Source organism: Pelodiscus sinensis, chromosome 10, assembly GCF_052426305.1.
Source record: "Pelodiscus sinensis isolate ZL-2025 chromosome 10, ASM5242630v1, whole genome shotgun sequence".
In the NCBI taxonomy this organism is placed as follows: domain Eukaryota; kingdom Metazoa; phylum Chordata; order Testudines; family Trionychidae; genus Pelodiscus; species Pelodiscus sinensis.
In genome coordinates this window covers 56495654-56521771 of record NC_143061.1, presented here as the reverse complement: position 1 = coordinate 56521771, position 26118 = coordinate 56495654, and the positions used below count along the sequence as shown (strand labels likewise).

Below are 26118 nucleotides of genomic sequence, written 5' to 3'. Positions count from 1 at the left end.
GGGGGGGGTAGGGCCCCGCGGGGGGGGGGTAGGGCCCCGCGGGAGGGGGGGGGTAGGGCACAGCGGGGGGGGGGGGTAGGGCACCGCGGGAGGGGGGTAGGGCACTGCGGGAGGGAGGGGGGGTAGGGCCCCGCGGGAGGTAGGGCACTGCGGGGGGGGGGGGGTAGGGCACCGCGGGAGGGAGGGGGGTAGGGCCCCGCGGGAGGGGGGGGGGGGTAGGGCACTGTGGGAGGGGGGGTAGGGTCCCGCGGGAGGGGGGGGGGAAGGGCCCCGCTGGCAAAGCGGCCAGGCCCGCAGGGCCCCTGGAGCCAGCGGCAGGAGGGCGCCCAGACTCCCCGAGAGGCGGCGTTTGCAGGGACCGTGCAGGAGGCGGCGGGGGGGGCGGGGGGGGGGGGGCTCGGGAAGCGTTTTCTAGAGCCAGGCGCCCCCGGCCACCCTGGCTCTGGCTGGACGCCCCGAATAGCCCACAGGCAGCCTCCCCCCCCGCCGGGCAGGGACCCAGGCACCAGCCCAGTTCTCTGGCCCTGAAAAACTCCTCTCCCCTCCCTGCTGGAGCCAGGCCCTGGTGCCAGCTCCCCGAGCCCTTTGCTTGGTCACAGCTGCGCTAGGGATGGCGCCGGCCCAGCTGGACAGCGCTGTGCTTTTAAGGGTCAGTGTGTTTGGGGGAGGTGGCGCTGCCCTGGTGCACCCGGGCTGAACTAGTCTATGCCAGGAGCGCCCGGCCAGTACGACCCACGGCGTCCCCGCGCCCGGCCAGTACGACCCACGGCGTTCCCGCGCCCGGCCAGTACGACCCACGGCGTTCCCGCGCCCGGCCAGTACGACCCACGGCGTTCCCGCGCCCGGCCAGTACGACCCACGGCGTTCCCGCGCCCGGCCAGTACGACCCACGGCGTTCCCGCGCCAGGAGCGCCCGGCCAGTACGACCCACGGCGTTCCCGCGCCCGGCCAGTACGACCCACGGCGTTCCCGCGCCAGGAGCGCCCGGCCAGTACGACCCACGGCGTTCCCGCGCCCGGCCAGTACGACCCACGGCGTTCCCACGCCCGGCCAGTACGACCCACGGCGTTCCCGCGCCCGGCCAGTACGACCCACGGCGTTCCCGCGCCCGGCCAGTACGACCCGGGGCGTTCCCGCGCCAGGAGCGCCCGGCCAGTACGACCCGGGGCGTTCCCGCGCCCGGCCAGTACGACCCACGGCGTTCCCGCGCCCGGCCAGTACGACCCACGGCGTTCCCGCGCCCGGCCAGTACGACCCACGGCGTTCCCGCGCCCGGCCAGTACGACCCACGGCGTTCCCGCGCCCGGCCAGTACGACCCACGGCGTTCCCGCGCCCGGAGCGCCCGGCCAGTACGACCCACGGCGTTCCCGCGCCCGGCCAGTACGACCCACGGCGTTCCCGCGCCCGGCCAGTATGACCCAGGGGCGTTCCCGCGCCCGGCCAGTACGACCCAGGGGCGTTCCCGCGCCAGGAGCGCCCGGCCAGTACGACCCACGGCGTTCCCGTGCCCGGCCAGTACGACCCACGGCGTTCCCGCGCCCGGCCAGCAGGAGCAGCTCCCTGTGCCCCAGGCTCGCCCGCTTCTCGGCCTTTGGGCACCAGCGAAGGTGAGGCGGGCGAGGGGGACCAACAGCAGCTGTGATCAGTGCCCAGGGCCGCTCACCCCCACGTCCTCAGTGCCACGGCAACTGCAGACTGAGGCGTGTCTCTGCACCACAGTCCTGCAGTTTGGCTTCATCACCATCTTCGTGGCGGCCTGCCCGCTGGCGCCCCTGTTCGCTTTGCTCAACAACTGGGTGGAGATCCGCCTGGACGCCCAGAAGTTTGTCTGCGAGTACCGGCGGCCTGTGGCCGAGCGGGCCCAGGGCATCGGCGTCTGGTTCTATATCCTGGAGATCATCACCCACTTGGCTGTCATCAGCAACGTGAGTGGCGCTGGGCAGCCAGGGAGCGGTGCGCCCCTCGGCTAGGAGGCCTGGCACAGCGTGGGCAGGCCGGGCCCAGGGGCAGGGCCTGGCAGCCAGCACTAAAGCGAATGTGACTGAACCCTCGTGGCGGGTGCGCGCCGAGCTGTCACTGGTCGACAGCCACGTGCGGACGTGGGGCCTCTGGCTTGGTGGCCCTGCAGGGGTTTTCCGCTGTGCAAGCAGCATCCATGGCCTGGTCAGCTGCTGGACTGCCAGCCAGCTGGGGGCTTGTGTCTGCCCTTGAAGGCTGATTGCCCACGGCTCGAACGGGGGAGCGGGAGGGCCGGCCGGCCTCGGCCCTGACTTGGGGGTGGGAGGGCGAGCCAGGCGCACGAAGGGCCCTCAGTGCGCAGACAGCCGCCGGCGCGGGAACCTGGCTGGAGCACGAGGACGTGTCCCTCCTCATTCCAGGCCTTCCTCATTGCCTTCACCTCGGACTTCCTGCCCCGGCTGTATTACCAGTACACCCACGCCAGCGACCTGCAGGGCTACGTTAACTTCACGCTGGCCTACGCGCCCCCCGCCTTTGCCACAGAGCACAACGGCACCTGCAGGTGGGCGGCAGCCTCGTCTTCGCCCCTTCCCTCCAGCAGCAACGGGCGCTCCTGCATCCTGGGGAGACCAGTGCCGAAGGGCCTCCCACTTCTGCAGGGAAAGGGAGACCCAAGGCCAGGCCACCGCCCTGGGGACAAGAGAGCGGCCCGGTGCCCCGCCCTGGGCAGTGCAGCAGTAGCAGTCCGTGCCGAGGCCACGGGGCCCCAGTCCCCTTTGGGGGCTCACGTTTGCTCTGGAGCCTGAACTGGGTCCTGCCCGGCCAGCATTAGCCAGGGCTGCCCCCCCAATCCCTGGGCCAGATCAATGCCTTGCTGTTCATCCCCAAGAGCCCTGGCCCGCAGCAGGCAGAGCCCCCGGCGCACGGAGGAGGCTGGCGGCACAAGGCCTGCAGGGCTCCGCCTTGCGGCTGGGATGCAGCCAGCTGCAGCCTCCCCCTCTCTTGCCAGGTACCGAGCGTACAGGGATGAGAGCGGCAGGCACTCGCTGACCTACTGGAACCTACTAGCCATCCGCCTGGGCTTCATCATCGTATTTGAGGTACCGCCCGCTCCTGGGCCTGCCCTGCCCCGGGTTTGACCCTTTCCTGACTCCAAGGTTTCTCCTACAGCTGCTGCCAGGGCACATTCAGCCCGGCCCGGTCGCTGCAGCGGGGCAGCAATGCAGAGTAAAGGGCACTGCTTGGGTCAGGCCCTTCTAGAGTGCCTGTCCCTCCCCTCCAGCGCCGTGGCTCTGGAAAGCAGCAGCTGGCTGGCCACAGCCCTTTTCCTCGCTTGCAGCACGTGGTTTTCGCCATTGCTCGTGTGATAGACCTGATAGTGCCCGACATTCCCGAGTCGCTGGAGATCAAGGTGAAGCGAGAACGGTACCTGGCCAAGCAGGCACTGGCTGAGAACAAGGTAACGCGCCGGCTGCGAGGGGCCAGGGGCCTTTACTCTGCAGTAGCTGAGCCGCGGGACAGTGGGATGCTCAGCCGACTTGGAGCAGACCCTGAAATCCGTTACCTGGCTTCTTTGGCGTCTTTCCTGGGGCACTGCGCTGCCCGCTCCTGGAGCACGGCGAGGCGGCTGGAGGCAATGCACTAAAGTGACCTCCAGCCCATGCTGTTCCGGCTCCAGGCCTTCCCCTCTTCCTAATCCCTCTCTCCATGGTCACAGCGGGGCCCTTCGCTCATTTCACAGAGCCCCACTGTTTGGTGCCGTGGCCGCAGGGTCTGCTGCTGGGTCATAGAACGTGAGGCACAGAGCTCCTGCCCCCTTGCAATGCACCTAGTGCCAAAGGGGTTTGGGCGCCGGGCAGGCCAGCTTCCGGCTGTGGCTACTACTTGTCCTTTCTTCTTGCCCCCAGGCCCTCTTTGAGAGGAGCAGCGGCAGAGCCAGCTCCCGCCAGCAGGAAGCCACGTCCAAAGACTGGGAGGTGGAGGAGGTGCAGGAAAACCCGGAGCCGACTGCACTGCCCCTAGCGGCATCCACAGCCACGTTAGCCCCTCGTGCGGAGGCTCCTGCTCAGCGGCATTTTGAGCCTGGAGCAGAATCCCTGTGAATTGCTGTCGAATCCCTCTTCAACCACAATAAATGGTACCTGCTCCTCTGTGGATGTGAATGCAGCAGCACAGGCCCAGGCCGTGGCCCTCTCTGGTGGGGGAGGAGCCCCGCGTGGCTGTCGGGGTGGGCAGGATCCTGGGCAGAGGACTGAGGTTCTGGATTGGGGGGGGTAACAGGTAAATGAAGCTCTAGGGGCAGGGCCTCTCGCGATCCCTTCCACGTCTGGTCTCTGGCTGGCGGAGCGCTGCCGGGTGCCCCCGAGCCAGGCTCACTTGCGGGGGGAGAGGGGCTGTCCAGCCCCCGGCTGGCAGCGGAGCAGGGCTGCAGGCTGTCCAGAAGGAAGCCGCACCCCAGGGAGGTGGGAAGCAGCAACTCTCAGCCCCAGCAGGGGGTCAGGCAGCAGCAGGCCTCACCGTGTGTTGGGGAGGGGGGGCCAGGGCTGAGGCTGAACCCTTTACACAGGCACAGAAGGGGTTCAGAGCACGCCGGCCGTGGGGCCTCGGGCCCTGGGGCAGCCCCACCCCGGCCGCCCAGAGCACCGGCGGCGTCACAGAGAAATACGACAACCGAGCGGTTTCAGGTTTTTATTTTAGAATTTATAAAATTCCAGTGTCATCCACACTCAGGAGCCTTTGTACATGTTTGCATATAGTCTCCAAATTCCAGAGTTAAGGCCAAGGGATCATTGCCATGGAAACACACACTATGGAAGACGTTGAAGAGGAAATGGAGCGCGTACCCGAGTGGCTGCCACAGCCTGAGGACGTACAATCACGTCATGACCGGTCGCAGGTGCAGGGCCCCGAGTGGAACTCGAGCCAAGATGTGCAGAGGACGGCGGGGTGGGGAGAGGGCTGGAGCCACGGTCCGACCCTCATGTGGACGCACCCGCGTCAGCTGTCTGGCCCAGGCAGGCAGGAGCGGCTCAGTGCAGCACCACGGCGCCCGGGAAGCAGCGGGACACTGGGAGGCTGAGCGCTGGGAGGGCAGGGCAGGGGCAGGCCGAACCAGGGCCAGCCTTACCCAGCGCGGCCTTGGCCCCAGCAGCAGCACCTGGGGCCGTGGCTCCCGAGCTGAAGCAGGAGGGAAACGGGGGTGGGAAAGAGGAAACCCTGCTCCCCCGCACTGGGGAAGTGCGCCGCTGCAGCTCCCTTCCCTCAGGCTGTGACCCTGCGGGCCCAAGCCCTGCGCAGGCTTCAGAACAGCTCAGGGCTGGCGAGCCGCTGCCTCTTTCCTCCCTCCAGCCCAAGGCTGCCCCCGGCACAGGGACCGGCCCCCGCCCCACCAGCACTTCTGCTCCGGCCTCATTGCCAGGGGAGCGGGTGAGCAGCAGGCTGCTGCTCGGAGGGGGAGCCAGCAGCAGCCTGGTGTGAGGTAGGAAGGGGGACAGCGTCCCGGCCCATGCTCTGTGCTACAGGGGAGGGATGCAGCCGCAGCACCGCGGTGCCCAGCTGACCCACTCTGGGGCCTGGCTCCGGGCAGCCCAGGCCGTAGCTGTGGGCTGGAAGACTCGAGTGTGCCCGTGAGAATTGAGGCTCTCCCGGGGCACGCTCAGTGCCACCCCTCACTCTATGCAGCCAGGGCTCCCTGGGCCTGCTACCATCTTGTTCCTAGTCACTCCTGGCTGGCGGGGCTTGGGGCAGGCCCAGGACAAGCGGATGGCATTTTACAACTGTAAGGGAAGGCCTGGGAGAGACAAAGGAAAAGGGCAAACGTTTTGGCTTTTTAGAAAGTCAAGGAAATTTATTTCCTGAGGTCATGAGACAGGAAGTTGATTCCTAGCCACAGTAAAGGAGGTCTCCTAATGAAGGCTGGAGTGCCTGTAAGACATGCTCAAGGGACCAGATCACATCACCACTGCGGTAGCTGTGAAGCTCAGCAGATTTGAGTCACTCAGGACGCTGTTCCAAACAAGAAGCAGTGTGACTCAGAGTGGAAAGCTTGGGGATCCATCCATGGATAGCAGGGCCCAGACCCAGTGACAACGGACAAGTAGAAGGGGCTGGAGCACTCCATACCCCATTAGGAGACCTCGCAGGGCAATTTACGTGTTGTCCAGCCGCTGGGTCAAAATTCAAACGAAGTATTTGTGGCAGGTTAGTGTCGGGTCAGCTGGCTGGAGATGTTTCTGCTTCCAGGTCATTATCGTTTGGGGCCCCAGGGAAGAGTCTTGGGGGCCACTTGAGCCCCGAAGCTGGGGAAGTCTTCGGAACTGCTCATATCAGGGGCCTAGAGCAAAGGAGAGAGAAGGGACTGAGTTACACAGGCTGCCTGCAGATCCACACCGCTCAGACAGCTGTAGCATCACGCGCAAACACGACAGGGTGTGCTGAGCGGGGAGGGGCCAGGGCTGCAGGGCCACAGCTGAGCCTCTAGGGGCTCAAGTCCGGACGGGTGCAGAGAACAAGGACGGCAGGGTCGGTCGGACCCACGAGCGATGGCAGCTAGGGCTCTAGCGCAGGGTCACAAGCCCAGTTCATCCAGTCGGGTGACATGCTCAGGAAGCAGGTTCTCCTTCCTGGGGAGACCTGGCCCAGGCCCGCTACCCGCACAGCCGCAGGGAGACACCAGCTGGGCTGCAAGTCCTTGCCACCCGACAGCCGTGGCTCAGGAGAGCCTTAGAACGCGGAGCTGCCACGTCCTCCTGGCGCCTGGCGCCACCTTGCCCCAGCTTCTCAGCTACCTGCTCCGGAGTCGCTGGCCGAGTCCCACAGCAGCCCAAGCGGCTGCCTCCCAACGCAGCCGGGCTGAGGAAGGGAGACTCACCAGGCCAGCTGCTCAGTTCACAGCCTCCGCAGGAGGAGTGTGTGTGTGTGTGGGGGCGGGGGGGCGAGGGGGGGGACACGGACAACGACGACACACAACAGTGTCAGCAGAAAGATGGGCCCTTAACACACCATGCACCCACCCCGGGGCCCAGCACATGGAGCGGGGTACCGGACATTCGCCAAGTACCAGGACAGGCCTGGACACGCGCAAGAGGGAAGGCCGAGTCTGGGAAACCGGCTGGCCACCTCTGGTAACGGCTGCTCCTGCCCATCCATGCCTGGGGCGTAAGCAGTGCTTAGCCTCGCCCGAGCGGTATCCACGGGCCACCGAGGGGCAGGCAGGCGGGAAGCGGGAGAGGGAGGAGCAGCCACCTCAAAGGCAGGCAACCGTCTGTCCTTCCAGTGATCCTCTTGGCGAGTCCACTTCTGTTGACAAAACCCTGTAGTCTAGACCCACCCTGAGGGGCACGGACGGGTCCCGTTTAAGGTGCCCGTAGCCCGGGTGCATCTGAAATGGGGGCTAAGGGGGCCCTAAGGAACTGGGGGGCACCGGCACTTGCCCACAGAGGTGCTGTGGGGGTGACCTAGAGGAGTGGCCAGACGGACCCCACAGGACCCTGGTCACCCCCCGTAGCCAGAGCCAGCGAGGGGCGGGCTCCCTGCAGGGGGCTCAGGGCCCCATCCCAGCAGACACGGGGCTCAGCAGGGCTAGGGCCCCGGACACAGCCAAGGGGGAGCCAGGTCCCTGCCCCAGCTGTGGAATTCCAGGCGGAGGGGCAGGCAGACCCCTCCTTCCAGACGCTGAGGGACCGGACTGGCCTCGGCACAGCTCAGCCCTGGCGGAGGGGGGAGTCCTGTATGGGGAATGGCTCCCCCAGGGAAGGGGGGGCGTGGTGGTTCCCCAGAAATATCGCCCCAGGCTGCTGCACCTGGCCCATGACGTCCCATTCACAGGGCACCGGGGGATCCAGCGCACCCGGCTGAGGCTGCTTCAGGCCTTTTACTGGCCGGGGATATTCGCACCGTGCAGCGGCCCGGCCGGTCCTGCGACTCCTGCCAGGGGGCACGGGCGGCCCGACACGGGGGGAAGCTGCCTTGAGGCGCCGGCCCACCATAGAGGAGCCGTTCCAGAAGGCAGCAATAGAGATACTGGGGCCTGTTGGCCAGGCCAGCCGGCCGGGGAAAACATACATCCTGGTGGATTTGGCTACCAACTCCCCGAGGCCATGGCTCGAGGCAGACCCAGTGGCAGACGTGCTGCTGGCCATTTTCAGCAGGGTGGGGTTCCCCCAGGAGGTCCTCACGGACCAGGGATCCAACTTCATGTGGGCCCCGCTCTGGTGCTTGTGGGAGACGCACGGGGTCCGGCTCCCCTGGGCCCCAGCGTAGGGCGCCTGGCCCAGCGGGCTGGTGGGGAGGTGCCGGGGACCCTGAAGCAGATGCTGGAGGCTTCACGCACTGGAATCCACAGGACTGGGACAAGTACCTGCCCCACCTGCCGTCTGCACACGGGGAGGCGCCCCGAGGGTCTGCCAGGTCCCCCCGACAGCCAGTGCAGAGGGGGAAGGACCCCCGGGCTTGCTGAGAGAGTTACGGGGGGGAGGCCTCCCGGGATGGAGAGTCGGGGGTGGAGGACGTCCTGGCTTTCCAGGAAAGGCTCGCTGAGCTCGTGGGCCCGGCCAGAGACCCTGGGCAGAGCCCGAGGGGAAGGGCTGGTCCGACCGCAGAGTGGGGGCCCGCGCCGGCCCCTCAAAGCCGTGAAGCAGCTGGACGGGGGGAGCCGGCTCCTGCAGGGCAGCGTCATGGCCGGCCCAAGCAAAGGGGAGCACCCACGCCACAGCCGCTGCTGTACCTGGTGGGGAGCCTGAACTTCCCCAGGCCACAGGCTGAGCGACCCTGCCCAGCTCGCTCTGAGCCGGGGGAGAGGTGTGACAGTGGGGGGAGGGGAGACCTGTCTGCTCTGCGCTGTGTGATCCCCACTGACTCCCCCACGGGGATTGGCCCAGACACCCAGGGCAGGGAACAAGGCTCTTCCCAGGGGGGAGACGGCCCCTGGCTGGGGGCAGGGCCTGGGGGCTGGGATGACATGGAGAGGGGACTAAGCCGAGTGCTGGGAGTTGGGGGGCGATGCACCCGCCCCAAGGGGCCAGCCCCGACTCCTGTCCCGTCCCCGGAGAAGCAATAAGCCCCCGTTCTACTGGCTGGGAGTCTCGTGTTGCCGACGGGGGGTAGGTCACGGGCCCCTCCCCCCAAGAGCCCCGGCGCGTAGCACTCGCCTTCTCGTTGTTGCCAGCGGCCCAGGGGGCGTCTCTCACCACGAAGCCCTTGGAGGGGGCCCGGGACTCCTCGTGCGCAGAGGGCTTCATGTACACCTGCATCGCCTCGTTGTCCACCACGTCGGCCAGCTGCAGGCAGCAGCACAGGGAGAGCGTTTCTCCGCGCCCCCCCCCGGCAGCACAGGGAGAGCGTTTCTCCGCGCCCCCCCCCGGCAGCACAGGGAGAGCGTTTCTCCGCGCCGCCCCCCGCAGCACACGGAGAGCGTTTCTCCGCGCCCCCCCCCGCAGCACACGGAGAGCGTCTCTCCGCGCCCCCCCCCCCCCGCAGCACGGGGAGAGCGTTTCTCCGCGCCCCCCCCCCGCAGCACACGGAAAGCGTTTCTCCGCGCCCCCCCCCGCAGCACACGGAGAGCGTCTCTCCGCGTCTCCGCGCCCCCCCGCAGCACACGGAGAGCGTTTCTCCGCGCCCCCCCCCCCCCCGCAGCACGGGGAGAGCGTTTCTCCGCGCCCCCCCAGCAGCACACGGAGAGCGTTTCTCCGCGCCCCCCCACAGCAGCACACGGAGAGCGTTTCTCCGCGCCCCCCCACAGCAGCACACGGAGAGCGTTTCTCCGCGCCCCCCCACAGCAGCACACGGAGAGCGTTTCTCCGCGCCCCCCCACAGCAGCACACGGAGAGCGTTTCTCCGCGCCCCCCCCGCAGCAGCACACGGAGAGCGTTTCTCCGCGCCCCCCCGCAGCACAGGGAGAGCGTTTCTCCGCGCCCCCCCGCAGCACAGGGAGAGCGTTTCTCCGCGCCCCCCCGCAGCACAGGGAGAGCGTTTCTCCGCGCCCCCCCGCAGCACAGGGAGAGCGTTTCTCCGCGCCCCCCCGCAGCACAGGGAGAGCGTTTCTCCGCGCCCCCCCGCAGCACAGGGAGAGCGTTTCTCCGCGCCCCCCCGCAGCACAGGGAGAGCGTTTCTCCGCGCCCCCCCGCAGCACAGGGAGAGCGTTTCTCCGCGCCCCCCCGCAGCACAGGGAGAGCGTTTCTCCGCGCCCCCCCGCAGCACAGGGAGAGCGTTTCTCCGCGCCCCCCCGCAGCACAGGGAGAGCGTTTCTCCGCGCCCCCCCGCAGCACAGGGAGAGCGTTTCTCCGCGCCCCCCCGCAGCACAGGGAGAGCGTTTCTCCGCGCCCCCCCGCAGCACAGGGAGAGCGTTTCTCCGCGCCCCCCCGCAGCACAGGGAGAGCGTTTCTCCGCGCCCCCCCACAGCACACGGAGAGCGTTTCTCCGCGCCCCCCCGCAGCACAGGGAGAGCGTTTCTCTGCGCCCCCCCGCAGCACAGGGAGAGCGTTTCTCTGCGCCCCCCCGCAGCACACAGACTGCTGCCCCTTGCCCCCCCCCCGCCTCCCTCCGGAGCGCTGGCTTCTAGGGGCAGCGCAGGCGCGGCCGACGTGGCCCAGGCGCCGAGGGGGGTTGGGAGGAGGAAGAGGCTGGTTCCCTCCCCCCGATCTGGCAGCAGGACGCTCGCTGGAGACCCCCCAGCGCTGCGGAGGCTCAGGCCCCGGCTCGCCACTGCCCAGGGCTACGTGGGCCGTCTGCCCCCACTCACGTATTCCTCCTCCAAGTTCAGGATGTGGTCGATGGCTTCCTCCACGTTGTCGGGGAGCCCGCTCACCGTCACGCAGTTGGGGTCAGAGGCGCCGCTCTGGGGGAAGCGGATATCCACCTGCAACGCAAGGCAGAGCGGCCGTCTCCTCCGCGCCCAGGCAGCAAGCCTGGCCAGCCCCTCCCTCACCCCTCCCCTGCTCCCCACCCCGGCACTCAGACACGTCCCTCCTCGAGGCGCCGCAGCCCCGCCCCCGGCCAGCAGGGACACGGCTCAAAGGGACAGTGGGAGCCGCAGGGCTCGTTCTCGTCTCCGCCCGCCCCCGCCCCGGCATCGCTTCCCCGAGCCCAGAAAACCCCACGCCAGCGTCAGCCGGCACCCCCCCGGGCCCGATCCCCAATCGACCCCTCGGGCCCAGAGCCCCCCCGCCCGCCCCGATCCCCAATCGACCCCTCGGGCCCAGAGCCCCCCGCCCGCACCCATCGGACCCCTTGGGCCCAGAGCCCCCCCCCCGCCCCGATCCCCCGACCCCTTGGCCCAGAGCCCCCCCGCCCGCCCCCATCGGCCCCCTTGGTCCTAGCCCAGAGCCCCCCGCCCGCCCCGATCCCCAATCGACCCCTCGGGCCCAGAGCCCCCCCGCCCGCCCCGATCCCCAATCGACCCCTCAGGCCCAGAGCCCCCCCCCCCCGCCCGCCCCCATCGGACCCAGAGCCCCCCGCCCGCCCCGATCCCCAATCGACCCCTCGGGCCCAGAGCCCCCCCCCCCGCCCGCCCCGATCCCCAATCGACCCCTTGGGCCCAGAGCCCCCCGCCCGCCCCCATCGGACCCAGAGCCCCCCGCCCGCCCCGATCCCCAATCGACCCCTCAGGCCCAGAGCCCCCCCCCCCGCCCGCCCCGATCCCCACGACCCCTTGAGAGCCCCCCGCCCGCCCCCACCGACCCCTCGGGCCCAGAGCCCCCCCAGGCCTGATCCCCATCAGCCCCCTTGGTCCTAGCCCAGAGCCCCCCCCGCCCGCCCCGATCCCCACCAACCCCTCGGGCCCAGAGCCCCCCCCGCCCGCCCCGATCCCCACCGACCCCTCGGGCCCAGAGCCCCCCCGGGCCTGATCCCCATCAGCCCCCTTGGTCCTAGCCCAGAGGCCCCTCGCCCCGATTTCAGGAGCCGTCACGGCCTCCCTGCGGCTTCTCTGCCAGTCTCCTGTGGGGCCCCTGGCTGAAAAGTTCGCCCCTTCCTGATGTGGGGGCACCACCACCAGGACTCCAGCAGAGCCCGCTGGAGGGCTGCCGAGCCGGGGGGGAGCTACATGACGGCACTGGCTGCAAGCAGGGAGCCAGCGCCCAGCCCCTTGGGAAAGCCAGAGGGGCGAGGGGGGGCAGGGCCCCATGGAGGGGCAGTGCAAGATCAGGTCTTGCCCCCCCACCCCGGGAAGCTTCTGCGGCTCCTGGCTCCAGGGGAGCAGCTGGTAAAGCCCATGGGCTCAGGCTGGACGGGGAGGCGGCCAGGGCCCTGTGATGGGGATGGGAGGTGCCACAGGCCAGCCCTGCCGCCTGCGTGCATGAAGGAGCCGGGGCCCACCCCAGCCTTGCGTGCAGCCATGGAGCAGGCACAGGAAGGGTGCAAGGCCTGTGAGCAAGACAGGCGGGGGCCTCGTCTCCATCCCCCAACTCGTGGGCTCAGTCAGGCCTGCAGGGAGATGTCCTGAAACAGCAGCATCCAGGGTCTGCGCAGAGGCAGGAAGGACCAGGTCTGCCGTGGTCCAAGGCAGCCCAGCCATGGGGCAGCAGCCCCTGCAAGGGAGCTGACATCCCCCCCCGGCCCACCTTGAACTCATCCATGATTCTGCGGATGGCTTTGCCCCGGGCGCCAATGATGCGGGCGTGGACACGATGGTCCAGCGTCACGTCCTCGGACACCATCTGCTCCAGCTCTCCCACGATCTTCATGATGGCGTCTCGGGCTGCCTCCGTGTTCCTCTCATAGCCAGTGATGGTGATCTGATCCTGGGACTGGGAGGCGGGAGGGGAGGAAGTTAGAGTGGGTCTGCTGGGGCCAAGCCCTGGCGGGAAGGCGGACCGGAGACACTGGGCTGGAAAGAGCCGCGTCACACGGGCCTGTGGGGCACGGCTCAGCACAGCCGTGCGACGCGTGCTCCGCTCAGAGCCCCGAGCCACGGCTCTGCCCCACGCTCACCTGGTTTTCGTCATCCTTATCTGGAAACTGGATGTTGACCTCATGCTCCGTGCGGATCTGGGTGATCACGGCCCCCTTCCTGCCAATGATTTTCGGGTGGTATTTGGGATCCACAGTGACGGTCAGCTTGAAGCTTCGCAAGGCCTGACGAGAAGGGGGAGCTGAGCGCTAGAGCAGCGGACAAGTAAATCCCTTCCTCCAGCTCCCTCTCTGGAGTGTTCCGGCTGCCCGGGGACACATTCTAGGGGATTTTTGGCTCCCCTGCGACGTGCCCCGGGCTGCCCCCCCAGCAGCTGCTCTGGGTGCCTCCACGTGAACACGTGACTGGCTGCAGAGTCCGAGGAGCAGGCCTGCCACTGGCCCATGCTCCTTCACCCAGAGCAGCGGAGCCAAGGGGGTCTCAGGACTGGGCTCAGGAGCACCCGTCACAGAGCAATGATTGGAACAACTGGGTGAAATCCTGGAGCCCTGGAAATCAACAGCAAAACGCCCCCGATAGCGTCAGGCTGCCCATATTCACAGCAGATCGCTCTGAGGTCAGAGGGGAGAGCTGGGACAAGCCGCTGGCCAGCCAGTTACCGTGCCCCTGGGTCCGTTTGCGTACGGGAGCGAGGGTAAAGACAGGGCAGCCCGATCGCCCTTCTCAGCCCCACTGCCCAGCTGGGCTCCGGAGCGCCTGCCCGCCCTGGCCTTTTACCAGATGGTTAGCAGCTGCTGGGCTTAGCGCGCAGGGAGCAGCTAGCTCAGCTGGGGCTGCCAGGTGAGGCGGAAGGAAACACGTCTCGGTGCGTCTGTTCCGTCTCTGGCCCCGACGGCGCTGCAGAGCCCAATGGGACAAGCTCCCAATTCCTCGCCAGCGCGGCCAACATCATGGTCTCGCCTGGAGCTGGCCAGGCTTGGCGGCCAATGGCAACGGCGGGGGATCCGAAGGGCTGATCCCGCCCGAGCGCGCCGCTGCCAGGCCAAGCACGCTGCTCACACGGGCACCTTCTGCCCTGGTGCCGCCAGATGCCTGTACAGGAAGCCAGACACCCAGGGCTGGGCAGGCTGTGGCAATGGGCTTACCCGATCTTCTTGCTCAGCCTGCAGCTCCTTCACTCTCTCCAGCAGCCCGGCCTTGGCACGGTCCAGGTTGGCAGCAAGCCCAGTGATACTGATGACATCAGACCGGAGCTCAGGGGCAGGGACTTGGATGTTCACCTAAACGACACGCCTCGGTCACTCGGGGCCAAGAGACCCACCCTGCAGCCAGTCCCCAGGCCGCCCCGCCCCGCCGGCCGAGGTTGCAATGCCGCGGCTACCGCCAAGCCCCCAAAGCAAACCTCAGGGCATCACCGCCCAGTGCCTGGCTGTGCAGCTGCTTTGTGGCCACCAGAACAGGCAGGACCAGTCGGGGGCAAGACAAGTCCCCCAGTCCAGTTCCCTGCCTGAGCGCCGCTCTTCCCAGTTGCGTCAGAGAAGCCCTGCAACAGGCAGCTGTGGAGTAACCGGCTTCCCGGGAACCAGCCAGGAGGCTGCAGAAATCTGCTCCAGGTGGATCCCAAGCGCATCTCATGGACTATGGGGCCAGAAGGGACCCTGGTGATTTAGCTGGACCTACCCCACCCCTGGCGCTCAGACCCAGAGCCCTGGGTGGAGTCACACCCCGGCTTAAAGGCTCCAAGTCACAATCCACCACGGACGCTAGTTTGAACCTGCAAGCGGCCCGTGCTGCAGGGGAGGCAAACCCACTTCCCTGGGACGCTGCCCATTGGAGCGGAGAAGAAACTCTGCCCGGACCCCACGCACGGGCAAGACCCGCCAGAAGACATCAGGGGCGTGTCTAACTCGGAGCCCGCCCACGCCGCTGTAGGAATCCCATCACCAGCCCTCCAGAGTCGGAGCCCAGTCTTGAAGCCAGTTCAGCTGCCCCCACCCCAGAGACTGGCCCAGAACGTCACTCCTCGCGGGAACCGCCCCCAAGTTGGAGCCTAAGCTTGACGACGGCCAATGTAAGTGTCCAGTTGGACACAAGAATAAACGGGCATAAAGGAACTCCTCTTCCCCCCTGGCATTGACCCCTCCGCTGCTCCTAGCCAGCGATCACCTCCTCCCTGGCACACGAAACTAGCCAACCCCTCCAGTCTTCTCCATGGCTCTCGCCACCCTGCGAGCCCTCCTCCGCACGGCCCCACTCTGAATCCATGTCAGACGGGGCAGACCTGGCCTGCCCGCGGCATCCCCACAGCTCACAGCTTCCCATCTCTCCTGGGGAGAGCACACGCAACAGTCCTAGGATGCAGCAGCCTTCCTCTGTGGATGGCTCAGGGTCGTTCTCCGACCAAGCAATCCGCCCAGGTCGCTCCTCCGTTGTCACTTACAACCGCTACGTCCCCCGGTCACAGCAAAAATCCTCGTCTGGCCCTAAGCGCATGGCCTTGCTCTTGGCGCTATGAAGGGTCATTCCCAAAGCCCCATCCCGATCGTGAGACGCATTCTGGCCTTTCACGGGACGATCCCTCCCAACTTTGGGTCACTTGCAAACGTGTGAGCGCGCTCCTGCTCTGCGCCAAGGCTAGTAAGAAAGTGGCCCAAGACCAATCCCAGCCTTAGCTCACCTTTCACTCCTCGTATCAACTCTTTACCCAGCCTCCTGTTCTCCAATGTCATCATTTCCCGTGTGGACTGTATCGAATGCCACAGTGACACAAGAACAGCCACACTGGGGCAGACCAACGGTCCATCTAGCCCAGGGTCCTGTCTGTGACAGTGGCCAATGCCAGATGCCCCAGAGGGAGGAACAACAGATAATCCTCGTATGATCCCTCTCCAGAGGAACAGAGGCTGGGGACACCATTCCTACCCATCCTGGCTAGCAGCCATTGATGGACCTAACCTCCGTGACTCTTTTTTGAAACATCTTAAAATCCCAGTCTTCACCACATCCTCTGGCGAGGAGTTCCACAGGTTGACTGTGCGCTGAGTGAAGAAAAACTTCCTTTGGTTTGTTTTAAACCTGCTGCCTATTCATTTCATTTGGTGGCCCCTAGTTCTTATGTTATGGGAACAAATAAATAACTTTTCCTTATTCACTTGGACCACACTAGTCATGATTTTAGACCTCTATCGTATCCCCCCTCAGTCTCCTCTTTTCTAAGCTGAGAAGTCCCAGTCTCTTTAATCTCTCTTCATATGGGACCCATTCCAAACCCCTCTTCATTTTTGTTGCCCTGCTCTGAACATTTCCCAATGCCAATACATCTTTGAGACCATCTTACATGCGGGTCCTTCCAGCGACTGCATTTCCTTCGTCTCAGAACTCCCGCATCAGGTCGGTGTGGGACGAGCTACGCCTCGTAGAACCAGGTTGTGTTTTAATCTAATTAACCTCCACCTCTATGTCCTCTTTCAAAACAGTCATTTTCCTGTGACCCTTTGGGAATCATTCGGAGCAGAGCCTGTTCCTCCCGCTCCCGGGGCACAGGGAGGGGGAGGAGGAACCAAATACTACCAGGCTCATGCTCTTATTGCGGCTTCCTAGTGGCCAAAGCCAACGCTGTCCAGGATGCGCCATGCCAGTGGCACACTAGAGACAGCTGGGGCCAGGGATCAGGTCCTTTTCCTGGCACTCCCCCAAGCAGCTTTGCCCACCACCGGATCTCTGGGATCCAGGGAAGGGAGGGAGACCAAACAGCTTACCTCAAACTCATCCATCATTTTGCGGATTCCACTTCCTTTCTGGCCAATGATGTAACGATGAAGGTCAAAGGGCACTTCCACCTCGGTGGTGACAGGAACCAGCGCCTGCACAGGGGAGGAAGAGCACCGAGTTTAGCCTGCGCGCACGCACACAGCGGAACGAATGGCTCCAAGCCTCTGAATGGCAGCCGGGCCGTGCTTTCGGTTAGCCACACCTGTCCTGAAAGGGAGGGAGATCTGGCACTTCCAAAAACTGCCATTCAATAGATCTGATCAAGAGATCATGAAGTCACTGGTTAGGAAAGAGCCCAGGGAGTCTTCATGGGTCGGTCAAGCAGCAAGCCTAGGACAGCAGCCGTGAATGCGGCGGGCACGAGGGAACACACTTTCAGATTGGACAACGGCACCTCCCTGGTGCCCACTTTTCACAGCCTCACTTCAAAACTACAGCGAAGGCGGACAAGGCCCGCGAACGTCACTCAAAGGGTGGAAAGACTCCGGCCTGGCTACCTTGAGCCAGCCTCACTGGGAAGCCTCTCTACTTACATTTTATTCCTGCCAAGGAAGTGCCCTGCTATTCCAGCGCCGCGCGCAGGACGCAGTCAGACAACGCAGCCTACGCGAACTCTTCCTGGCTGCCAGGAGCAGTCCCACAGTGCCCCCGGGGACAGTGCAATGGATACACGTGAGACGTGTCAATACTGAGCAAGCGCTTCAGTCGGCAGGCGACAGGGCCTTAGCCAGAACTGCCCTGGCTGGAACAGGCCTGAAGGGACCGGTGCTGAGACGGACGATTGCTCTTGCATCGTGGGGAGGGGCAGAGCAGCCCTCTCCCCAACAAGCTCCCACCACTGCTTGGAGCCTTCAGCACCTACTAGGCTAGGCCCGTGCACAGCCGCCCTGCAAGGCGCCAGGCTAGAGAGGTCCAGGGCAAAAGTGCAGCAGAGGGGCCCCTCCTCTAGCTACAGCCTGTAGCTATGCCAGGTGTCACGTTGCTGAATTGGAGGGAAGCAGCCAGATCGCTGCTGCACCCCTAGGTGGGGGTGTTGGCCCCAGAAATTGGTGTGGGGGGAGCCATGTGGGGTATTGAATGGGAGATTATTGTTTGTTGATCTTCTGTACGCTATTTATGTGAGTGTATAATGTCTGTGTGTGTAGGTAGGAATCTGTAATCTGTGTGGAAGCTGAATATTTCTGTGAATGTGGTTAAGCATGGCTATGGACAGGCTGAGTAGCAAAGCCCTGTGGAACAATGGCTCTCAATAGGCTATGGACACACCCAAAGAATGGGATTTGTCACCTGAGGGCAGCCAGCAGGAAATATAGAGATTGGCCTCTGACCAGGTGACTGGCTGCAGACTAGAAGAGGCCAGGAAGGAGTATAAAGAGGCCATGTGGTCGATGCCATTTTGTTCTCAGCTCAGCACTTCATCCCAGAGGCAGCACTGCAGGGATTGAAGAGCGCGGAAGACCTGTGAACCCATCCTGATCGTAGGATGTGCAATAAGGACTTGTAACCAGCAGCTGTACATCTCTGCTAGAGCCTGCATCGAGAACTGGGAGATTCGGTGCATGTAATGTACTGTACTTTAATAACCTTACTCTCAGGCTTTTCTTTCTTGTAATAATAAACCTTTAGATATAGATTCTAAAGGATTGGCCCAGCGTGATTTGTGGGTAAGGTCCAGAGGGTAAATTGACCAGGGATCTGTGGCTGGTTTCTTGGAACCGGACAGAACTTGTTCGGGGTAGGTGGGATTGGGTGCTAGGACCCCCCACCTGTGTATGAGGCCCGGGGCCATCTGGGGCACGGATATTGCTGGGGTGTCAGAGGGGTTTTGCTCGGGAGGCTTCAGGCAGGCAGCTGAAGCGCTCTGTGGGACTGGTTTTTGGCCTGTGTGGAGAGGTCGCCAGTCAGGGGCTGTAAGGAGCCCCGGATTTGAGCAATTCGCCCTGAGCGGAAGCACTCAGCTGTGCCCAGATACGGCCCGGACCGTCACACCAGGCAAGCCCCACCTGACACTGGGGGAGCCCAGAGAATTGAGAGCGAGCCTCCTCCGCAGGGCCCACGCGCCGACAAGCCCCAGAAGCATCGCATACCTGCAGCGCCTCCTTAGCAGCCTCACACTTCTCTCTGCGGCCGGAGATGACGATGATGTCGCACTTCCTTGGGGAAGTGGGGTCCGCCTCCTTGGGGTCTTTGCCTTCCCCACTCTCCTCGCCGTTCTCCTGCACAGCTGGCTCCGCGGCAGGGGCTGAGCATGGAAAGACAGCGGAATCGTACCGGCAGGCACGGCGATCCGCCCAGCCCCTCCTCGCCCAGCAGGGCTCTGCAGCCCCCGGGGGAAGGGAGGGTTAGGAAGCGTTTCAGTGGCTACTCACTGGCCATGCCAACTCCGCCTTGCGCCATCCTGGCCTGCCCACGGGACACAGCCTCGCCCCCGCCCCTGCCCAGGAAGCCCCTCGGAGGCCCAGCCCCTCCTGCTTCTCCAGCAGCAGCAGCTTGCTGGGAGCGTCACACAGGCCAGCACTGCTGCCTGAGCACGGCTCCCTGCCGCTTCCCTTCCAGCCCATGCCAAGCACATGGCCATGGGGGCGTGGGTAGGTGTGTGCACGCGCCGCTGCCTGAGCAGGGGGCGCGCCAAGTGCATGCACGGGGAGGGGGGAGGTTTCCAGCACAGCTGCCTGAGCGGGGGGCGCGCCAAGTGCATGCGCTCGGGGGAGGGGGGTTTCCAGCGCCGCTGCCTGAGCAGGGGGCGCGCCAAGTGCATGCACTCGGGGGGGAGTGAGAAGGGGGCGCGGGGTCCAGCGCCACAGCCTGAGCAAGGGGAGCGCTAAGTGAATGCACGGGGGGGGGGGGGGGGGGGGTCAGCGCCACAGCCTGAGCAAGGGGAGCGCTAAGTGAATGCACGGGGGGGGGGGGGGGGGTCAGCGCCACAGCCTGAGCAAGGGGAGCGCTAAGTGAATGCACGGGGGGGGGGGGGGGGGGTCAGCGCCACAGCCTGAGCAAGGGGAGCGCTAAGTGAATGCACGGGGGGGGGGGGGGGGGGGGGGTCAGCGCCACAGCCTGAGCAAGGGGAGCGCTAAGTGAATGCACGGGGGGGGGGGGGGTCAGCGCCACAGCCTGAGCAAGGGGAGCGCTAAGTGAATGCACGGGGGGGGGGGGGGGGGTCCAGCGCCACAGCCTGAGCAAGGGGAGCGCTAAGTGAATGCACGGGGGGGGGGGGGGGGGGGCGCCACAGCCTGAGCAAGGGGAGCGCTAAGTGAATGCACGGGGGGGGGGGGGGATTTCAGCACCGCTGCCTGAGCAAGGGGAGCGCTAAGCGAATGCACGGGGGGGGGGGGGGGTCAGCGCCACAGCCTGAGCAAGGGGAGCGCTAAGTGAATGCACGGGGGGGGGGGGGGGGGGGGTCAGCGCCACAGCCTGAGCAAGGGGAGCGCTAAGTGAATGCACGGGGGGGGGGGGTGGGGGGGGGGGGGTCAGCGCCACAGCCTGAGCAAGGGGAGCGCTAAGTGAATGCACGGGGGGGGGGGGGGTTAGCGCCACAGCCTGAGCAAGGGGAGCGCTAAGTGAATGCACGGGGGGGGGGGGGGTTAGCGCCACAGCCTGAGCAAGGGGAGCGCTAAGTGAATGCACGGGGGGGGGGGGGGGAGCGCCACAGCCTGAGCAAGGGGAGCGCTAAGTGAATGCACGGGGGGGGGGGGGGGGGGGTCAGCGCCACAGCCTGAGCAAGGGGAGCGCTAAGTGAATGCACGGGGGGGGGGGGGGGGTCAGCGCCACAGCCTGAGCAAGGGGAGCGCTAAGTGAATGCACGGGGGGGGGGGGCACGGGGGGGGGGGGTCAGCGCCACTGCCTGAGCAAGGGGAGCGCTAAGTGAATGCACGGGGGGGGGGGGGGGTCAGCGCCACAGCCTGAGCAAGGGGAGCGCTAAGTGAATGCACGGGGGGGGGGGGGGGGGGTCAGCGCCACAGCCTGAGCAAGGGGAGCGCTAAGTGAATGCACGGGGGGGGGGGGGGGGTTCAGCGCCACAGTCTGAGCAAGGGGAGCGCTAAGTGAATGCACGGGGGGGGTTCAGTGCTGCTGTCAGCCTGAGCAAGGGGAGCGCTAAGTGAATGCACGGGGGGGGGGGGGGGGGGCTTTGCAGCTGCCACAGCCTGAGCAAGGGGAGCGCTAAGTGAATGCACGGGGGGGGGGGGGTTAGCGCCACAGCCTGAGCAAGGGGAGCGCTAAGTGAATGCACGGGGGGGGGGGGGGCTTCAGCTGCCACAGCCTGAGCAAGGGGAGCGCTAAGTGAATGCACGGGGGGGGTTCAGTGCTGCTGTCTAAGGAAGGGGAGCGCTAAGTGAATGCACGGGGGGGGGTTCAGTGCTGCTGTCTAAGGAAGGGGAGCGCTAAGTGAATGCACGGGGGGGGGGTCAGCGCCACAGCCTGAGCAAGGGGAGCGCTAAGTGAATGCACGGGGGGGGGTCAGCGCCACAGCCTGAGCAAGGGGGGCGCTAAGTGAATGCACGGGGGGGGGGTCAGCGCCACAGCCTGAGCAAGGGGAGCGCTAAGTGAATGCACGGGGGGGGGTCAGTGCTGCTGTCTAAGGAAGGGGAGCGCTAAGTGAATGCACGGGGGGGGGGTTCAGTGCTGCTGTCTAAGCAAGGGGAGCGCTAAGTGAATGCACGGGGGGGGGGTTCAGTGCTGCTGTCTAAGGAAGGGGAGCGCTAAGTGAATGCACGGGGGGGGGGTTCAGTGCTGCTGTCTAAGCAAGGGGAGCGCTAAGTGAATGCACGGGGGGGGGGTTCAGTGCTGCTGTCTAAGGAAGGGGAGCGCTAAGTGAATGCACGGGGGGGGGTTCAGTGCTGCTGTCTAAGCAAGGGGAGCGCTAAGTGAATGCACGGGGGGGGGTTCAGTGCTGCTGTCTAAGCAAGGGGAGCGCTAAGTGAATGCACGGGGGGGGGTTCAGTGCTGCTGTCTAAGCAAGGGGAGCGCTAAGTGAATGCACGGGGGGGGGTTCAGTGCTGCTGTCTAAGGAAGGGGAGCGCTAAGTGAATGCACGGGGGGGGGTTCAGTGCTGCTGTCTAAGCAAGGGGAGCGCTAAGTGAATGCACGGGGGGGGTTCAGTGCTGCTGTCTAAGGAAGGGGAGCGCTAAGTGAATGCACGGGGGGGGGTTCAGTGCTGCTGTCTAAGGAAGGGGAGCGCTAAGTGAATGCACGGGGGGGGTTCAGTGCTGCTGTCTAAGGAAGGGGAGCGCTAAGTGAATGCACGGGGGGGGTTCAGTGCTGCTGTCTAAGGAAGGGGAGCGCTAAGTGAATGCACGGGGGGGGGTTCAGTGCTGCTGTCTAAGGAAGGGGAGCGCTAAGTGAATGCACGGGGGGGGTTCAGTGCTGCTGTCTAAGGAAGGGGAGCGCTAAGTGAATGCACGGGGGGGGGAGGGGTTCAGTGCTGCTGTCTAAGGAAGGGGGGCACTAAGTGAATGCACGGGGGGGGGTTCAGTGCTGCTGTCTAAGCAAGGGGAGCGCTAAGTGAATGCACGGGGGGGGTTCAGTGCTGCTGTCTAAGCAAGGGGAGCGCTAAGTGAATGCACGGGGGGGGGTTCAGTGCTGCTGTCTAAGGAAGGGGAGCGCTAAGTGAATGCACGGGGGGGGGGTTCAGTGCTGCTGTCTAAGCAAGGGGAGCGCTAAGTGAATGCACGGGGGGGGGGTTCAGTGCTGCTGTCTAAGGAAGGGGAGCGCTAAGTGAATGCACGGGGGGGGGTTCAGTGCTGCTGTCTAAGCAAGGGGAGCGCTAAGTGAATGCACGGGGGGGGGGTTCAGTGCTGCTGTCTAAGCAAGGGGAGCGCTAAGTGAATGCACGGGGGGGGTTCAGTGCTGCTGTCTAAGCAAGGGGAGCGCTAAGTGAATGCACGGGGGGGGTTCAGTGCTGCTGTCTAAGGAAGGGGAGCGCTAAGTGAATGCACGGGGGGGGGTTCAGTGCTGCTGTCTAAGGAAGGGGAGCGCTAAGTGAATGCACGGGGGGGGTTCAGTGCTGCTGTCTAAGCAAGGGGAGCGCTAAGTGAATGCACGGGGGGGGGTTCAGTGCTGCTGTCTAAGGAAGGGGAGCGCTAAGTGAATGCACGGGGGGGGGTTCAGTGCTGCTGTCTAAGGAAGGGGAGCGCTAAGTGAATGCACGGGGGGGGGGTTCAGTGCTGCTGTCTAAGCAAGGGGAGCGCTAAGTGAATGCACGGGGGGGGGGTTCAGTGCTGCTGTCTAAGCAAGGGGAGCGCTAAGTGAATGCACGGGGGGGGGTTCAGTGCTGCTGTCTAAGCAAGGGGAGCGCTAAGTGAATGCACGGGGGGGGTTCAGTGCTGCTGTCTAAGGAAGGGGAGCGCTAAGTGAATGCACGGGGGGGGTTCAGTGCTGCTGTCTAAGCAAGGGGAGCGCTAAGTGAATGCACGGGGGGGGGTTCAGTGCTGCTGTCTAAGGAAGGGGAGCGCTAAGTGAATGCACGGGGGGGGGTTCAGTGCTGCTGTCTAAGGAAGGGGAGCGCTAAGTGAATGCACGGGGGGGGGTTCAGTGCTGCTGTCTAAGCAAGGGGAGCGCTAAGTGAATGCACGGGGGGGGTTCAGTGCTGCTGTCTAAGCAAGGGGAGCGCTAAGTGAATGCACGGGGGGGGTTCAGTGCTGCTGTCTAAGGAAGGGGAGCGCTAAGTGAATGCACGGGGGGGGGTTCAGTGCTGCTGTCTAAGGAAGGGGAGCGCTAAGTGAATGCACGGGGGGGGGTTCAGTGCTGCTGTCTAAGCAAGGGGAGCGCTAAGTGAATGCACGGGGGGGGGTTCAGTGCTGCTGTCTAAGGAAGGGGAGCGCTAAGTGAATGCACGGGGGGGGGTTCAGTGCTGCTGTCTAAGCAAGGGGAGCGCTAAGTGAATGCACGGGGGGGGGTTCAGTGCTGCTGTCTAAGCAAGGGGAGCGCTAAGTGAATGCACGGGGGGGGGGTTCAGTGCTGCTGTCTAAGCAAGGGGAGCGCTAAGTGAATGCACGGGGGGGGTTCAGTGCTGCTGTCTAAGGAAGGGGAGCGCTAAGTGAATGCACGGGGGGGGGTTCAGTGCTGCTGTCTAAGGAAGGGGAGCGCTAAGTGAATGCACGGGGGGGGTTCAGTGCTGCTGTCTAAGCAAGGGGAGCGCTAAGTGAATGCACGGGGGGGGGTTCAGTGCTGCTGTCTAAGCAAGGGGAGCGCTAAGTGAATGCACGGGGGGGGTTCAGTGCTGCTGTCTAAGGAAGGGGAGCGCTAAGTGAATGCACGGGGGGGGGGTTCAGTGCTGCTGTCTAAGCAAGGGGAGCGCTAAGTGAATGCACGGGGGGGGGGGTCAGTGCTGCTGTCTAAGGAAGGGGAGCGCTAAGTGAATGCACGGGGGGGGGTTCAGTGCTGCTGTCTAAGCAAGGGGAGCGCTAAGTGAATGCACGGGGGGGGGTTCAGTGCTGCTGTCTAAGGAAGGGGAGCGCTAAGTGAATGCACGGGGGGGGGGTTCAGTGCTGCTGTCTAAGGAAGGGGAGCGCTAAGTGAATGCACGGGGGGGGGGTTCAGTGCTGCTGTCTAAGCAAGGGGAGCGCTAAGTGAATGCACGGGGGGGGTTCAGTGCTGCTGTCTAAGCAAGGGGAGCGCTAAGTGAATGCACGGGGGGGGTTCAGTGCTGCTGTCTAAGGAAGGGGAGCGCTAAGTGAATGCACGGGGGGGGGTTCAGTGCTGCTGTCTAAGCAAGGGGAGCGCTAAGTGAATGCACGGGGGGGGTTCAGTGCTGCTGTCTAAGCAAGGGGAGCGCTAAGTGAATGCACGGGGGGGGGGTTCAGTGCTGCTGTCTAAGCAAGGGGAGCGCTAAGTGAATGCACGGGGGGGGGTTCAGTGCTGCTGTCTAAGCAAGGGGAGCGCTAAGTGAATGCACGGGGGGGGGTCAGTGCTGCTGTCTAAGGAAGGGGAGCGCTAAGTGAATGCACGGGGGGGGTTCAGTGCTGCTGTCTAAGCAAGGGGAGCGCTAAGTGAATGCACGGGGGGGTCAGTGCTGCTGTCTAAGCAAGGGGAGCGCTAAGTGAATGCACGGGGGGGGTTCAGTGCTGCTGTCTAAGCAAGGGGAGCGCTAAGTGAATGCACGGGGGGGGGTTCAGTGCTGCTGTCTAAGCAAGGGGAGCGCTAAGTGAATGCACGGGGGGGGTTCAGTGCTGCTGTCTAAGCAAGGGGAGCGCTAAGTGAATGCACGGGGGGGGGTTCAGTGCTGCTGTCTAAGGAAGGGGAGCGCTAAGTGAATGCACGGGGGGGGGGTTCAGTGCTGCTGTCTAAGGAAGGGGAGCGCTAAGTGAATGCACGGGGGGGGGGTTCAGTGCTGCTGTCTAAGGAAGGGGAGCGCTAAGTGAATGCACGGGGGGGGGTTCAGTGCTGCTGTCTAAGGAAGGGGAGCGCTAAGTGAATGCACGGGGGGGGGTTCAGTGCTGCTGTCTAAGCAAGGGGAGCGCTAAGTGAATGCACGGGGGGGGTTCAGTGCTGCTGTCTAAGCAAGGGGAGCGCTAAGTGAATGCACGGGGGGGGGGTTCAGTGCTGCTGTCTAAGCAAGGGGAGCGCTAAGTGAATGCACGGGGGGGGTTCAGTGCTGCTGTCTAAGGAAGGGGAGCGCTAAGTGAATGCACGGGGGGGGGGTTCAGTGCTGCTGTCTAAGGAAGGGGAGCGCTAAGTGAATGCACGGGGGGGGGGTTCAGTGCTGCTGTCTAAGGAAGGGGAGCGCTAAGTGAATGCACGGGGGGGGGGTTCAGTGCTGCTGTCTAAGGAAGGGGAGCGCTAAGTGAATGCACGGGGGGGGTTCAGTGCTGCTGTCTAAGGAAGGGGAGCGCTAAGTGAATGCACGGGGGGGGGTTCAGTGCTGCTGTCTAAGGAAGGGGAGCGCTAAGTGAATGCACGGGGGGGGTTCAGTGCTGCTGTCTAAGCAAGGGGAGCGCTAAGTGAATGCACGGGGGGGGGTTCAGTGCTGCTGTCTAAGGAAGGGGAGCGCTAAGTGAATGCACGGGGGGGGTTCAGTGCTGCTGTCTAAGCAAGGGGAGCGCTAAGTGAATGCACGGGGGGGGGTTCAGTGCTGCTGTCTAAGCAAGGGGAGCGCTAAGTGAATGCACGGGGGGGGTTCAGTGCTGCTGTCTAAGCAAGGGGAGCGCTAAGTGAATGCACGGGGGGGGGGGTTCAGTGCTGCTGTCTAAGCAAGGGGAGCCCCAAGCACATGCACGGGCGACGGAGGGGCTTGTGCTAGGACAAGGCTGGAGCAGAGCCCCATGTCCGCGCAGCCTGGTGCCTTGAGTTTAAGGGACTCCAAGCGCCAGCCGTGCGCGCCAGGGCCCGTCCTGCGCTGAGCCCTGCCCTGTGGAGTTTGCTCCATTAGGAGAAGCCGAGGGGCGTGTCCACCCCCCAAGAACAAAGCCAGCCAGGGACCCGCCGTGCAGGTGAGAAAGCCCAGCCCTTCAACACGTGCCCCTGAGGCAGGGCAGCCAGGCACAGGGAGCCCTGCCAGGGGCTTTAGCGCCCCCCCCAGCCAGCCCTCTCCAGTCAGGGGGGCTGG

General features: G+C 65.0%; 2 protein-coding genes across 10 annotated transcripts in view; one reads left to right on the top strand and one right to left on the bottom strand.

Moving 5' to 3' along the window:
• Positions 1 to 4114, top strand: part of ANO7 (anoctamin 7) — a 28524-nt gene extending 24410 nt beyond the window's left edge. For 6 of the 8 annotated variants that reach the window (XM_089780963.1, XM_089780959.1, XM_089780961.1 and 3 more), the window contains 5 exons: positions 1721 to 1926; positions 2380 to 2522; positions 2970 to 3060; positions 3243 to 3419; positions 3868 to 4114. In XM_089780963.1, coding sequence (XP_089637089.1) covers positions 1721 to 1926; positions 2380 to 2522; positions 2970 to 3060; positions 3243 to 3419; positions 3868 to 4062 — 812 coding nt within the window. In that variant the 3' untranslated portion in view covers positions 4063 to 4114. Of the gene's footprint in view, positions 1 to 1720; positions 1927 to 2379; positions 2523 to 2969; positions 3061 to 3130; positions 3420 to 3867 lie in introns of those variants that run through there. The other 2 variants (XM_089780962.1, XM_089780964.1) reach the window with 2 other exon arrangements.
• Positions 4115 to 4634: 520 nt separating this feature from the next.
• HDLBP (high density lipoprotein binding protein) overlaps positions 4635 to 26118 on the bottom strand; it is a 72065-nt gene continuing 50581 nt past the window's right edge. For both annotated transcript variants that reach the window (XM_075937152.2, XM_075937153.2), the window contains exons 21-28: positions 18665 to 18819; positions 16565 to 16669; positions 13952 to 14086; positions 12887 to 13030; positions 12517 to 12702; positions 10698 to 10814; positions 9109 to 9237; positions 4635 to 6293 (exon numbers count right to left, since the gene is read on the bottom strand). In XM_075937152.2, the coding sequence (XP_075793267.2) occupies positions 6207 to 6293; positions 9109 to 9237; positions 10698 to 10814; positions 12517 to 12702; positions 12887 to 13030; positions 13952 to 14086; positions 16565 to 16669; positions 18665 to 18819 (1058 nt within the window). In that variant the 3' untranslated portion in view covers positions 4635 to 6206. The remainder of the gene's footprint in view (positions 6294 to 9108; positions 9238 to 10697; positions 10815 to 12516; positions 12703 to 12886; positions 13031 to 13951; positions 14087 to 16564; positions 16670 to 18664; positions 18820 to 26118) is intronic.